The sequence below is a fragment of the Arvicola amphibius genome, chromosome 13 (genome assembly GCF_903992535.2).
Source record: "Arvicola amphibius chromosome 13, mArvAmp1.2, whole genome shotgun sequence".
Lineage (NCBI taxonomy): Eukaryota > Metazoa > Chordata > Mammalia > Rodentia > Cricetidae > Arvicola > Arvicola amphibius.
In genome coordinates this window covers 58544330-58559861 of record NC_052059.1, presented here as the reverse complement: position 1 = coordinate 58559861, position 15532 = coordinate 58544330, and the positions used below count along the sequence as shown (strand labels likewise).

The 15532-nt window shown below is 40.4% G+C and overlaps 1 pseudogene and 1 gene segment (V, D, J or C); both read right to left on the bottom strand.

The window, feature by feature from the left end:
• Positions 1 to 1597: 1597 nt before the first annotated feature.
• LOC121676967 lies at positions 1598 to 2216 on the bottom strand (annotated as a pseudogene).
• A 10406-nt stretch (positions 2217 to 12622) lies between these two features.
• On the bottom strand, positions 12623 to 13314 carry LOC119799847. The segment is given in 2 exon segments: positions 12623 to 13116; positions 13263 to 13314. Coding segments are annotated over 2 exon segments (546 nt in total).
• Positions 13315 to 15532: the final 2218 nt, after the last annotated feature.

Sequence of the window (15532 nt, the reverse complement as noted above, 5' to 3'; positions counted from 1 at the left end):
ATGCATTTTACATTAAGTATTATATTATGTCCTTTATTTTTGAGATTATAATATGATGACATTAATTCCTCTTTCCCTTTCCTCCTTCCAAAATCTCTCATATGTTCTTCTTCTCTGTCTTTCAGATTTATGCCTCTTCTTTCACAAATCATTGTTAAATATGGATGAAAATACGCGGTTATTCCTAGATACATAAATACAAACTGTTCAGTTCAAATAATACTATTTGTAAGTACATTTTCAGGGCTGACCAATTAGTATTGAATAACCAATTGGTGTGTTCTTCTCTGGGAAATACTATTTCTCACACTCCCAGCATTCATTAGGTTTCAGTATTTTGCTGTCTAGGATTGAGGCTCCGTGAACTTTCTTCCCTCCAGCTTAGTATGTCTGTTGTTGTTGTCCTGCTCATCTCAGGCTTAGACAGTCATGGTCTTCATCCGTGTAGCCTCCAACAGTTTTACGAGACACAATTTTACAACAAAATCCCTGATTTTCTGGTCCTTATCATATTCCTTTCCCTTTTTGTCAATGTTTCCTGAACCTTAGATGCAGGAGTTATATTGTAGTCATAGCCATTGGGACTAGGTCCTACAACTCTGCATCTTGACTGGTTGTCTTTTCTGCAAGGGCCTCTAAGTGTTAACACAGTCATGGAACTTTGAGGGGAACCTACAACCACCACTTTACTAAAACAGCTAATTCCTAACTACATCCTAAACATTTGTCTCTATATATACGTTACTTTACATAGGGTCTGCTCGTTTGGCTCATTTTATAATGAGTCATTCATTATTTTTTATCGAGTTGTAAGACTTTTTAGATATTCTATTTAAAGTTAGTTGGACAAGATACATGTGTGAGTACTTTCTCATAGTTGCTCGCCTCGTTATTTTCTTAAAGATGTTCAGATGTTTGTCTAGAAAACATCAGAACAATTACGAGTAATTTAAATATATGAATGGGTATAAAATAGTGAGTTAAAAGATTCTATAGTTTCAATTACCCCAAAGTCTTTTTATAAATTAAATAACAACTCAAAAACTTCAAGGGGCATTTTTTTTTTCATTGATGAATGTAGACCTGCGCACTGTGGGTATCACCATTAATTCTGTTTGAGTTCCTGACTTGATTACCACCAATGATGGACTATGATCATGAAGTGGAAGCTAAATGAATCCTTTCACCTTCTCAGTTGCTTTTCTCAGAGATTTTTTTTAAATCACAGCAACAGAAAGGAAGCCAGGGCATCCAGCTCTCTGTACATTCTGTATCTTCCATGACTTGATGTTCTTGCTGTTGCTGCAGTTTGTTTTCGCCTCAAAAAACCCTGACCCTGTCCACAGCATGGTTACCTGGAAGCCTGCCTTTGCCTTTCATTCCATTTTCTCCTTACCCTTTGTGAGTTCTGCATTTTGCAGCCTAAATGATCACATTGATTCAATCCTTCCATCAGCTCCTCTGTTAGTTATAAGATGGATGTTTATGGTTCAGGTGACAGTACATATTGAGAATTTAAAGACCCAAATCCATAACATAATGGTCAAAAGCTTACCCGAGGTTAAAACTCTACTTATACAGAAAAGGGATATAAAAATCAAGCAAATGTTCTTTTGTGGAATTCTGATGTCTTATAACAGGGGAAGGCCACACCCACCCAGCTGAAGGTTTGTGTACTGGCTGCAGGTGTGTGGGGAGCACTGTGGATCCATAGCACAGAAATAAGTGCCAGAGTCTGTGCTCTGAGAGGAGGAAATGTACAAAGAGCTGCAGCGTTCCTGAGTGACTGTCGTGGACTTCAGTCTTCCACTCTGCTTTGTTCCAGAAGGATTGAAGAACAGGCTGATGAGGGGTCCCCCAGGGCTTTGGTGAAACCACTGCATTTGGTTTGCAGAGGTGGAAAAGTTGCACTGCATCTCTGCTCTCTCTCCCTCCTGCAGAACCAAGGACACAGGACTCTGCTTCACCTGTTGCCCTTTCACCCCTGATTAGAAACAGAGAAAGAGACACAGGTGTAGGGCAATGAGTATCCATGGAACCCTAAACTCATTTCCATGTCCTTTGAGAAGGTGGGAGCTCTGCAGGACCCCTGAACTGTTTCCTGACCCCTCCATGTGCTGAGCAGAACCCTCTCTGTCCCCTGAATGTGGACAGCCAGACTCACAGTAAACCTGGGTGCACAGCAGCCCCAGCAGAGAGCACAGAAGCCTCTTCATGTTGCTTGTCTGGATTCTGGAGACAGAAGCAAGTAACCAACCCCTGGGCTGTGGCATCCAGATGGCTGTTGAAGTTTCCCTCCTCCTGAAACCAGTCAGCTCCTCCCAGAAGCCCTGCCAGGTCAAACACTGCAGAGTTTCCTCCCAGCCTTCTGAACCTTAAGCTCCTCCCAAATCAGACCTGGCTGAGAGTCTGGGTGGAGCACAATGTTGGGAGCATTTTGAGATCACCCTGGGGTTGAATGGATGTAGGGAATCCTAGATGCAGAAGAGGACCAGCCCAGCTCAGGGAGAACAAGCCTCAGCTGCACACAGAGCCTGACACACTCAGAGAAACAATAGCTAAAGCTTTAACTCAGGAAACAGGTACATCAAAAGACCCTTTACTGGGGCCTGAGGGATGGTTCAGCAGATAAGGGTCCTTGTCCTTCCAGGAACCCTTAATTCCCTCTCTAGCAGTCACACCAGGTGGTTCGCAGCTGTCTGTAACTCTTATTCCAGGGTCCCTCTTTCTCTCTTCTGTCCTCCTCAGGATCTGCACACAAATACCACACATTTTGTCAACCCACTCTCACACTCATTACCAAAACTAACAAGATCTTCACCCACGAAATAACTTAAGTAAAATCACCACCATAGAAAAAGAAAAGAAACAGGAACATAATGATATGGAAAATATAAATGTAAAGGTTTTTGAGTTTTCAAATGCATTTTAACAATTGGAACACTCCTGCAGAGTCACGGTTTGTTCTAAATGTAGTTTAAAAATGTGACCACATAGGAAGGAAGTGGGTTGGGGAAGCTAATGCAGGAGTGCTGCATCCTCGGTGACAGGGCCAGCAGCTGCTGTGCTGTTGCACATGGTGACTGCAGGGGACAATGCACTCGAGTTCATAAAAATAGAAGAATGTGTTTCATAATTTTCACCATTAATATGACTGCTTGAGAAATGAGACTTGTAATGAAAAGAAAACACACAGTCTCCTCAAAATTAACTTACCGTCCACCTTACACCATCTCAGTTCATCACTGTCTCCAACAGTATTGGAGCAACAAATGTCTCCTAATCTTATAGGGTATTTTTGGTGAACTTTTGACTTAGGTAAAAAAGAAAATGCTGTTCCAGAAAACTGCTGTTTCCCTCTGAACTAGGCCCCTTCTTTGGGCATAGTTCCCCACGCAGCATCAGTGCTGCAGGAGGATGCAGAGCCCAGTTGGTGCCTCAGCCTGATGACTGCATCTGTCCATTTGTAGTAGCTTTTCTGGGGCTGAGGGGAAGCTACTTATATCTTGCCCCTCAGGGTCATAGTTCTACTGAAGGAAAAGTCAGATCTTTCCTTTGCTAAACAAGAAACAAGTAAGTGTTAACTAAGATCTATCCCACAGGAATGGAGCACTTTCCTAGATTCCACTTTCTTAGTTGTGTTGCTTTCAGCGAACATGGCAACTCCCTGAAGGTGACTTAGCCTGAGACCGTGGTCTCTTACTCTGCAGCCTCAAGTGGTTTGTGTCCAGTTTACAGTTGTGAGTCAGGGCAGAGGAGCACCCACCTCTCTCAGTTCCATTGTCAGGGGGCTATGTCTGTAAGTTATTAGCTATTAGTTATGTGTGTTCACCCTTCCATGGCTGAGACAGGCTGGCTTCCTGGTGTGAGCTCCAGGAGGTGATGGAGAGAATGGTGAGGGAGCTGCACATGCAGGAAAGGACCTGAGGAGCAATCTTCACTTTGATGAACTCAGATCAAATCCAAGAAACATCGGACTGATGAGAGATGTAGTTGTCAGTGCAGTCCCTTTTATTTCTTATAAAATATAGCATAATTTAAAAGTGTTACCTGCCACTTTTAGGTCCTTCCCACAGATAGAGACTATGCCATGCATGGACACCAGGCAGTCTGAGGTATGAGCATTGCCTTCCAATTCCACTACCACAATTCAATTCTCTCTCTCTCTCTCTCTCTCTCTCTCTCTCTCTCTCTCTCTCTCTCTCCTCCCTCCCTCCCTCCCTCCCTCTCTCTCTCTCTCTCTCTCTCTCTCTCTCTCTCCTCTCTTTCTGTCTCTGTCTCTATCTCTGTCTCTCTCTCTCTGTCTCCTCTCTCTTCTGTCCCCCCTGTGAGTATGGGCGGGGGGAGTGAAGGGTTTTTTCATCTCACAGGTTACAATCCATCATCAAGGGAAGCCAAGGCAAGATCCCAAGGATCTTGAAACCACGGAGGAAAGCTGCTTGCTGTTCTGCTCAGCTAGATTTCCTCTATGGCCCAGGCTCATATGCCTATGGATGGTGCTATCTATCCACAGAGGGCCAAGCCCTCCTCAAACAATTAGCAATCCAAAAAAAAAAAGCCAAAGAAACATGCTTGCAGTGCAGTTTGGTGGAGTCAGTTCTTCAACAATATATCAAGTAGACAGCAAAGATTAAACATCACAGCAAGACCTAAAGTAGAAAACATAAACCTCTGCTCACTGCATAGAAAATTGAGTCTCCATTAATAGAATTCAATGATCAAAATGAAATTTCAATTTTAGGAAGAATCATTTTAAAGGACTTATGTCAGGAAATGATACTATACTTAAAACAATGAGTGACAATAAGCCCAAGCCATAAAAGAAAAGTTGGTAAATTTGACTTCTTAAAGCCACTTCTGGAGACTGCAGCATGGACATGGGGAGGGACTGTTGGCTGCTGGAATGTCTGACCATTCTTCCAGCGTTTTTGTGGAGGAGTTCCTATCAGAAGCCTTACCCCTTACAACAGAGGCTAGGTCCCAAATAGAAACCTGAGTTAGCCAACGGCAAGCCAGAACTTATGTTCTAAAGAAATGGAGGAGTCCAGTCTGCTTGATAATTTGGGAAAGTCTGTATCCTTTTTTCAGAGCCATAGATGTTGCAAGCTTCTGAAGCAGCACCAGGCACCTTGTCTAATGACAACATTCTTGATGACACACACTGCGGTGCCCCGTTCATCATGGCAGTGTCAGTGACATCATTTCTGGTATGATTTGACTCTGGAGTTTGATTTGTTTCCTAGTACTGCTGTCTCAACTCCTGCTTCTCTGACCCTCAGAGAAACTTCAAATAAGCCATGTTTAGCTTGAAAGCAATAGGAAGCTTCTAGCTGCTGTTTACAATGAAGACCACACAGAAGTCATCCCAACTCCTCCTGTTTTAGGAAGGAGTTTTGCTCATCACAGGATGCATGGAGTAAGTAATGAGCATTCTGGTGTCTGGAGGAGACACCCCACTCTTGCTGACAGGCCCAGTTTGCTTGCTGTTTAATCCTTTCTTCATTTTTCTTTAAAGACTTTCATTTTCTGCCTATGGACACTTTTCCAACATAATTACTAAGTTATTTGAATGTCAAATATTCAATTATGGAGAAAGACCAAAATATTAACTTACTGGGTTTCTAGCTAATCCACCCCTACTGGTATTTTACCCTATTTTAGCCATCCATGGCCATAAAGAGGCCACTGAAAGTCATCATGACCATGAGATCTAAAACTGATTCACATGTGATTGTTGATTAGCGACACCCCTTCCTTTCAATCTAATGGAAACATTTGCTCAAGAATCTTAGTAGATAGGATTAAGAATTCAATAGATATTGGTTCTTAATGTGACTACATCTTGAAATAACAAAAATCCAAAAATAGAGGGCACACCTGGGGATCATTTTTGCTTAATGTGAAATAGAAGTAGAAAGAACTACTTTAGTCTGGGTCTTTGAGGTAGGAAGTCACACCTTTAATTCATATCTTTAATCCAGATGTAGTCTGGACCACTACTTCTGCTAGAACCCTATATAAGAACATGGAATAAGGAAGATTTTACTCTATCTCTGTTTGCTCTTGCCTTGTTAGCACATCCATTCAATCCCTGGCATTAGAGTTTACTTCTATAAGATTACAGCATACACTGCAGATCAGCTGAGACATCCATTCTTCTGGACTGATAAACTTCTAATAAATCTCCTTTCAACATATAGATAGATTTATTTTAAAATTTCTGTTACTCTAGAGAGTCCTGACTAATACACAGCCATGGAGAGAGAACAGTCTAGAGCACATTGGGTCTCATAACACTCTCAGCTCACTTACAAATTCATAACTGTCACCTTCCCTTAACCTTAGCCTTCCCAAGGTGCTTGTTCACTTCAGAGAACTCAACTCTCATCCTCCATATCATCTTGACCTAATTTCTTGGTGTGCTTTATTTCTCATATAATTGGATATGGATGTCTAGGAGGGGATGGACCATTCTTGGTCAGTGCTTATAAAGTGAGCATTCAACTCTTCACGAGTGAAGCAGAGAAATGATTCTAATGAAGCAGAGAAATCTCTAGCTTTGGAAGGAGGATGTGCTGATTGACTTCCGCTGTGTCACAGGAGAGACTCATGGAAAAAGAACCTCAGCTTCTATTCTGTTCATAGAGAAATAATTAGCAAGGAGGCAAAGGCTGTGCCCGTGACATCAGCGTCCCTTCTCTGGAAATTCTGTTGTATCCTGGAGTCTTCTTAGCATCCCCTATGATGTCACTAGTGTTGCAGCAACACCAAGTGCCCTCAGGACATCCGTTCAGTGCCTATATGGTTTGCCTATAGACATGTTGTCAAGACTGAGGAGTCTACTTGGGAGAGAGAATGGAGATCATGGAGAGACCAGGATTGGGAAGAAGGAAGCAGGAACTCAGTCTTACTGGAAAACATGGAGAAATAAATGGTCCTGGGAAAGACACAGTGAGTTCAGGGCAGGGACTAGGAAGCTTTCTGGATGGAATAGCCTTGATCCTTCCAGGGCTAGAGCTTAGGAATCGGGGGTTTCTTGGATGCAATATGCCTATCTTGCTTCTCTGACTTCCTAAAGGGCTGATCAACATTAATGATTAATGATGGTTAGTTTGACAGAGTCAGGAATTTACAAGGCTGGGACCCCTCTGCATTGACTCTGAGTGGAGAAGGAGACACATATGAATTAATGAGATTTCAATACCATCACTGCACTTTGCCCCCACTGGAGTCCTTTAAGTTGTGTGCCAGTAATAATAGGGAATGGAGAGTGTCATGGCGAAGCCTGAGGTTGTCATGCTATATGTCACAGCCATTACCAGGACTGAAAAGCACTGCAGGTGACATCACTAGCCTCCTTCTAGCTGACCTTGGGGATAAATTCATTTTATATGCACTGTCATTTTTGAAACTTTCCTGGGTGTTGACTATGGGTCACTTTCTTTCACTTGAGCTGCCAAGGTCTTTTGTGGAGGCGACAGTGTAGGTTTAGTGATGACACTATGATGGATCATCTTGGCACCTGTGTGGTGAGTGGATATCAATATGGATAAAGTTCATGGAAGGAAAAGTAAGTGCTGACCTTGTTAGCAGTGGTGCTGGTAAGCTGACTCTGAGGGTGTGAGAGCAGAACTGAATCCACCCTAGTTCATCTACCTTTTGACGGGAAGGTTGAGGGAATGATGCTTGCCCCATCTGAGCATATGCACCTGTATCTGGGGGAAGAATTGGCCTCTGGGTCATAAGAACAGAAGATCTGGCACAGCCTCTCACCAACTGCAGCAACTGAGATTGTGGGCCCTGTACCTCACCTGGGCAAAACAGTAGAGCTGTCCCTTGTGGTGAGAGTGTGGGTAAGTTAGATGCAAGGACATGAGAACAGGAGAATTGGTCTCTCTCCATTGTGCCTGCTGCATTGCATGAACTAGGCAATGCTGGAGAGCTTGCCTAGGTGATAAGATGAGGAAAAGTGGTGGGATAACCAGATACCACCCAGGTCCAGATCCAGGGCTATGAGTTATCTCACTATAACCTCTTCTTCATCTAGGAACTGCTGAAGCATGTAAAGGGCCAGACCTGCAGATCCAAAGCTAAAGGGTCTCCATGGCCCAAAGCATTAATGGGATATCCAAGAGTCTAAGAGAAGGTCCATTATCTATAGTGTAGAGAAACCAGAATCATGGGAGACTTACAAGAAAAGATATATGGACTAAAGAGTATACTGTGTGATTCACTGGGACACAAGGCAGCCTCCTTGCCAAGAATTTTGTTTGTTTTTAATTTGAAAATGGTATTCTACTGAAAGAAGTCTAAAGATTCAGTAATAGTACTATCATAATCCCAATACTATTATTCACAGGGTTGTAAAAGCATTAATAACATGTAGATTAACAAAATTCCCAAAATAGTCATAGCTAAGTAGAAATAGTAAGGTAGGAAATAGCACAATTTATGATATCTAATTATAGGGCTACATCCTGGGAGAAAAACACATTTTGTTGTAATGAAAGAGACACATGGACCAATGGAATTATACTTGAAGACTCATAAAGCAATATAACTACAGCACATGCAATGGTGAAAGACACTTTCAGTATATGATACAAATAGATATCTCTCTGTAGTAGAATAAAACTATGCCTTTGTCACCCTGAACAAAATTCATTAAAAATTAATCAACTATCTCAATGCAAGACCTTAAACTCTAATACCATTAGAGAAGGAAAGGGAAACCACTTTTATACTAGGAAATTTTATTGTTATTGTATTGTATCTACATACTGGTATTTTTTTGGTTAAGGAGCCATTTTTTATGAGATTAATTCATGTGATCCATGAACAAATTTTCAAGACTGTTTTTCACAGATAATAAAATAACAACCTAAAATTTTATATGGAAGTACAAAAGACCAAAGTAGGCCAAAGCACACCTAAATAAAAAGAATACTGATGGAGGTATCAGCATTATGGATTTCAAAATACACTACAAAAACTGTAATAATAAAACAGCATGACAATGACTTAAAAGTGGGCATAGTTTTAGTAGAGATACCAGGGTTAGAGGAGTCATAGTGAGAGGCAAGGGAGGCTGTTAATGAAAGTTAAACCTCAGTAGCAGTGGAGACTCAAACATATTGAAGATGCTAGGACTGTGGGACCACCAACAAATACAGTGGGATCAGTTTAGCCTACAATAAAAGCTCTATGTGCTATAGATGGCAAACCAATAGAAGTGGATATTTCCAAGCCTCCTGGAGCCCAGAAAATCATGAGTGAATTTCAAACATCAGTCAATGTAATATTTTCTCTAGAGGGTTGGGTTTTAGCTTTTATCTGATTTTAATTGTTACCTGGCTCTTCCTTCTTGGAGTAAAATAGGGTTTTTTTTACTTGTTTTAATTGTATGAGGTTTCATAATTAAAAGAATTTTGATATTTTTAAGGGACTTTGGGATTCTAGAGTCTTAATATTTTTAAAAAAGAATGAATATTTTAAAACATTATGATGTTTTATATTGTGATATTATTATGATATCCTAGGAATCAGTAAGATATAAAAATTATAGTTTAAGAATGACATGTTATTATTTCAAAACTAAACACAACCACAATCACTTGGGAAGAAGAAACCTCAACTGAGTAATTCTCTTATTCATACTGGCATGTAGGATTATCTGTGCAGCATTTTCTTGATTAGTAATTTATGAGGGATGGCCCATTGCACTGTAGGTAGAACCTCTCTTGGACATGAAGTCCTGGGATGTATAAAAATGTAAGCAGAGTGGTCAGTGAACCAAGGCAATAAGTAGAATTTTTTCCCATGATCTCTACTTTAATCCCTGCCTCCAGATTCCTGTCTTGAGTTTCTACTTTCTGGGTGGGGTCACCTTTTCTTGGAGTGCTGGTTTTTTATGGTTCTGAAATGCATGTTGATACCATTGTTAATGTCTATGTGGGTTATTTAGATGAAAATCCTTATGTGTGGGGAAACAACAGTAAACAAGCCTGGTAAGAACAACAGGAACAACAAAGAACGAGAAACAGCATGGGCATTAGAGAGCATGGAAATAATAAATGTGACACGATGAAAGGATTCATGTGAGATAATTTATTTCATTTACCCTCAGACCCTATTAGTCAGATTTTTGCCTGCTACAGTGAATCTTTCTGAACACTGAGAGGTTTAGTAAGCTTAATCCAAAAATAAAGCTGCACAGTTTGGATTTGGGGTGCTGCTGTATTGTCATTTAGACTGTAGCTCTTAAACTCTCATTTGCTCTCATTATCCCAGTGCATGAATTAAACCAAATGAAGACAAAGCACAAACAAGGTCAACGTGTACATCGGGGACAAGTTTCCAGTATCTGAGGTATACTACTCTGCCCATCTCATTGCTGAGTACTGAACTGTAGTTTCTGTGGCTAGCATGAGACCATGGGAGCCACAGTAGCCTGTGTAGCTCAGGATGACAGGACTGTAACTTGTTCTAGTTCTCCACAGAGGAGCCGAATGCTCTCCATGCTGCACAGCCATAGCCTCTGAGATGGGGCTGTGGAGCACATTGGGTTTGAGTGATGGGTTGTACAATTGGTCTCATTCTAAATGTTGTCCTGTCTTTCCTTGTGATTGAATTGACAAACTATACTTCCAAGTGAAGATATAGCTAAGGTTGGTGGAGAGGTGGCTCAGCAGTGGAAAGCACTTGCTGCTAATCATAAAGATGGAAGTTCAGATCTCAGAACTTACTTGACAAGCTAAGTATCCTGTAAGACTTGCAACTCCAGCTTTGAGTGGACACCGTCTTCTGTCCTTCACACGCACACAGGTGCATGTACCCATGTATACACACAAGCTTGTGCATATTCACATGGGCCTGCACACACACAAATGTAAATAAAAATTAAATCTTAAAAAATAAAGCTTAGTATTTAATGAATCGTAAAAAAGAATTCAGTCATCCAAGAAAATATGGTACAAGGGTCTCCAATGCAATGCAGGCTTAACCTTTACAACTTCATGGAATTGCCTTTCTGCACCTCCATTCAGGCACATGCCTGGTCACAAGGGCTTTCATTGGTTGCAGGGAGAGATTACAGAGTTCCTCCTTGGTTCTAAAATAGAACTCATGTGACCATGGCTGCCAGCTTCTGCTGCTTGCTGAGGCTAGAAATGTCTTCCTTTATGAATTACATATTTCCCACCTTTCTGATTTCAATTGTCTCTTTTAATACTTACCTTGTCTGTCCTGACACTCACTCAGTAGACCAGGTTTTCCTCAAACTTACATTCTGCCTTGGAAACCGCATGAAGACTTCCAAGTAGTGATGATTATATTATTATAATTAAACTGTCTTCTCTTGCTCTCAGATCTCTTTACATATTTTTCAGCCTCTCAATCCATAGGAAACTCAGAGTTCCATCTTGAGGTACCCAGAGTTTTATAGTTCTCTCTTCTGCATCCTCAAGGAAGCCTTTGCTCTCCTGATGACTTCCAAACTAGGCTTTTGTATTCAGTGAAGCCTATTCTAATATGATACGAAAACTGTTATCAAATTCTAACACAAGTTTAAACTCAACAAGGATATAACACTTTAAAAAATATGAGCAATTCATCCACTGGTATTGTGAGATATATCTCCTACTGCTAAGAGTCAATTGACATATTTTCCTGCTTAACTTTCCCTTTTTCATATTGAAAAACTACTCACTGCAGATAAGAAGGAGAACTTGCAGAATTTATATATTTAAGTTAAACATTATTCACATTATTTTTGTTGGATTTGGTTTTCTAAGACAGCATAGTTTCACTATGCTGCTCAAGCTAGACTTCCAAATCCAGCTCAAGCATGCCTCCTTCTTGGTTTCCTAGGTAGTTAGAGCTCCCACAACCTTCAACTATGTAGCATGGAAGCATTTAAATTTATAAGCTAATTAAATTTTTCCAGTGGCAATCTTGTTAGTATTTATGTAGCATTAAGTGAGTAAACTCTGCAATGTGTTAGGCAATGAGAGGTCCCTTCTCCATTGTATGCACTGCTGACGGCCATAAAACCTGCAGCTGTTTGTGTTATCTAAAAATGAATTACATTCTAAATTTCATTTTGTTCATCTATGAAATGCATTGTGGAACAATTTCCTTCGTGAAATTTATATGTTTTCATGACGCGAGTAAATGGAATCTTTACCCGCAGTTGTAATTTATCTACTGTAAACACACCTGCACCCTTTTGAGTGCCTCCTGGTTTACTTACTTGAATTTCTTGAAGGTGGATGGGGATATAAAAGGAAAAAGAGGAAGTAGATGTAGACGGAGGTCACACAAATCATCACTTTTCTGTTATCAGAGGAGGTTAAGGTAGAAGACAATTCTATGTGATTTCTGTCACATAAGGCACAAAGTGACTGACGTTGTGCTGAATTGACCACACATTAATAACATGGTTGACAAGAGTGTAGGGAGATGGAGAATTTATAATTTCTACTTAGTACAAACCAACTTAACAGAAAAATATTTGTATGACCACTCGGGGAAACATTTCAATTAAACTCGTTAAGTAAATACACGTATAACTCCATTTGTGCCTGAGGAGCAAAGGGAGACTGGAGAAAAGCAAGTTGTAACTTCATCTTGGTCTGTCTGCGGCCCGAATGAGTCTGACTCTTAAGTTCACTGAGTCGCCAGTCACCTGTTTTTGCAAATGAAAACTCCTCTGCACCTCTGCCAGGCTCCACTCCAGAACAGGGTTTTGCAGGAGCCCCAGCTGAAGGTTTGGGTGTGGGCTGCAGATGCCTGGAGAGCACTGTGCACTTGCTGCACAGAAGTAGGTGGCTGAGTCTCCAAGCTGAGAATCTGTGATGTGCAAGGAGAGCTGTTTATCACTTTTCCTGAAGAAGACTGTGAATCGTCCATCTTCCTTTTTGTTTGACACTGAACGTATGGCTATCAGTAACTCAGGGACTTCACCAGGGATCTGCTGGTACCATGGGAAGTAGTCAAATGTGCTGTCCTCATAAGTGCAGTTCAAAACTGAAGTCCTTCCTTCCGATACAGTCAGAGATTGGGGACTTTGCCTCACCTGCTGCTGATCAGGTCTCCCCTTTTGTTGGCCACTCACCCCTGTGTAGAGAAATAACAGATATTATTAGGTTTCCAGGAATGTACTACTTGCTTATAGTTTTGACATTCCTGATTTTGTCTGGTTCCCCAATTTCTCATGCCTCCATATTAATCCCATATTTTGAAGTTTCTTCTCTTTGACTCACAGGCTAAGTGAAGGCCTAGGATAAAAACTGATGCTTTCTGGATCTTGTCCATTCTTCCTAGACTGAAGTTTGTAGAGAACTCTGGTGGCCTTTATCTCCCTCAGAACACAGACTCCAACTTCACAGATACCTGAGTTCTTTCAACAGGCTCCACCCCTCACAAACACTTTGTCTAAAGCTATCTCTGATGTAAGAAGCACTTCCCCATTTTTTCAAATTTAGTTTCACTGAAAATACAGTTATTGAGAATCAGAAATCTCCTCATTCTAATTCTACCATTCTACACTGTTGGTAGAAATGTGTGTTGGTACAGTTGCCAAGAATAGCAGTGTGGATTTTTTGAGAAATTGAAAAGAAGGAAGAAAGGGAGGGAGGAAAGAAGGAAGAAAGAAAGGAAGATAAAAAGACCAATGATCCAGCTAATAACACTTATGGGCATATATCCAGGGGAACTGATGTCATCATATAAGTAAAACACCTGCATATGTGTGCTTATGATAACAACATTAACATGATGCACACAAACCCTAGGTACTAGCTGTCAACTGATGAGTGAAGAAAATATTGTTTCTGAAACAACAGTAATATTTAGTCATAAGGAAAAATAAATGGCGCCTTCTCTAGGAAAACAGATGGTATTGAATGACAAGATGTTAAGCAAACAAAGCAGACATGTAGAGGCACACAACATATATGTGTCCACATATGTGAAAACTAACAAGAAATAAGGAAAAAAGTAAATATGATCTGAGAATAGAAGTTATACAAATGAGTAAGGGAGAGGGGACAGGGGAACGGAGAGGACAACGGAGGGGGAGGCAAGATGACTATGAAGAAATGACTGCAAATGCATATACTAAGATTTTACAACAAACTCACTGCCGTTTACAATTCATGTGTGCAGATGATTATGGTAATTATATGATTAAAGAAAAGGTCGATTTAAACTCCCCCTCCCCCAAGAAGCTTATACACACATACATAAAAAGTTAAAATGCATTTATGCTGGGGCAAGAATATGCAGAGAATAAGAGGCAGTGGGATATCTATATCACAGAGCTGATCCCCACTCCCAAGGCTCAGGAATCAGCGGGGAAAAATATAAAGTGTGCTGAAGTCAACAGTGGTGAAGAACTATGAGAAAATGGTATCTTCTGGACTCAGCAGGACATCTGCACATAAGAAGGCACAGTTTTGATACAGTTTGTACAATGTCTGTGCAAGCTTACTCCAGACAAAATCCTAGCATGGACAGGAAAGGTGAGCACCAAAACACCAAGTATACTTGATCATAGAGCTATCTGTTCAGGCCCAGCTATTTGGGTTTTATTGCAAATAATAATATTTATCAAGACACATAATGGGTATAATATCCCTTTATGAGATAAAATCATGAAAAAGTAAAGCATTCAGTTAAGACAATTTAAAATATATTATAATTGTTCATGTTTCCATGGTTTCATAACCCTAAAAAGTATTGATTTGAATTAATTGAAATTTCGTTATAATCTTATAAACTAAGTGTATCTAAAAATACACTTGTTTAAAAGAAAACTGAAGTTAGTAGAATGATCTACTCTGGAAAGCCTTTGATCTTCAGATGAGTGTGATGGGGTAGAAAACATTCTACAACCTGCACAGGATACACCTTTAGGAATGCATTTTGACTGTGCTCATCTTGAAAGTTGAAAAAGCATTTTGTATCTTCCTCATATGTAGTTTCATAGATAAAATACAAATATTAAAATCAGTTTGGCTTTATATGTTGATATGTACAAGGCATTGAATGAATGTGCAGAATAAATGAAGCAACATCACCTAAAGCAGAGAGTCTTTTGCTATAAATAATAGCATGAGGAAGCTGTAAAAGAGCATGAGGAAGCTACAGCACAGAGAGGATGTTGTTGTATATATGACATCGTCAAAGGCCCAACCATAGCCCAATAGCAGGCAATGGTCCATTTTCCACAATGTCATCAGAAAGAACTGAGGGTGTAGTTCAGTCAGTAGAGTGAACCTCCAAGAATGTAGTTTGACTGCCAGCATGTAAAAACTGGATGTGGCACACACACCTGTAATTCCAGCACTTGAGGGTAGAGGCAGGAACATCAGAAAAGGAAGGAAGGAAGGAAATTCTATCTGAACAGACTGTAGCATCCTAGGGATTTTATGTTCCTATTTTTTACATGTTGGTGTCTTCTCCTTTTCCTTTACTTCCTTCAGCAGACAATTATTCAACATATAAGACATCCACTCCATGATGCCCTTCA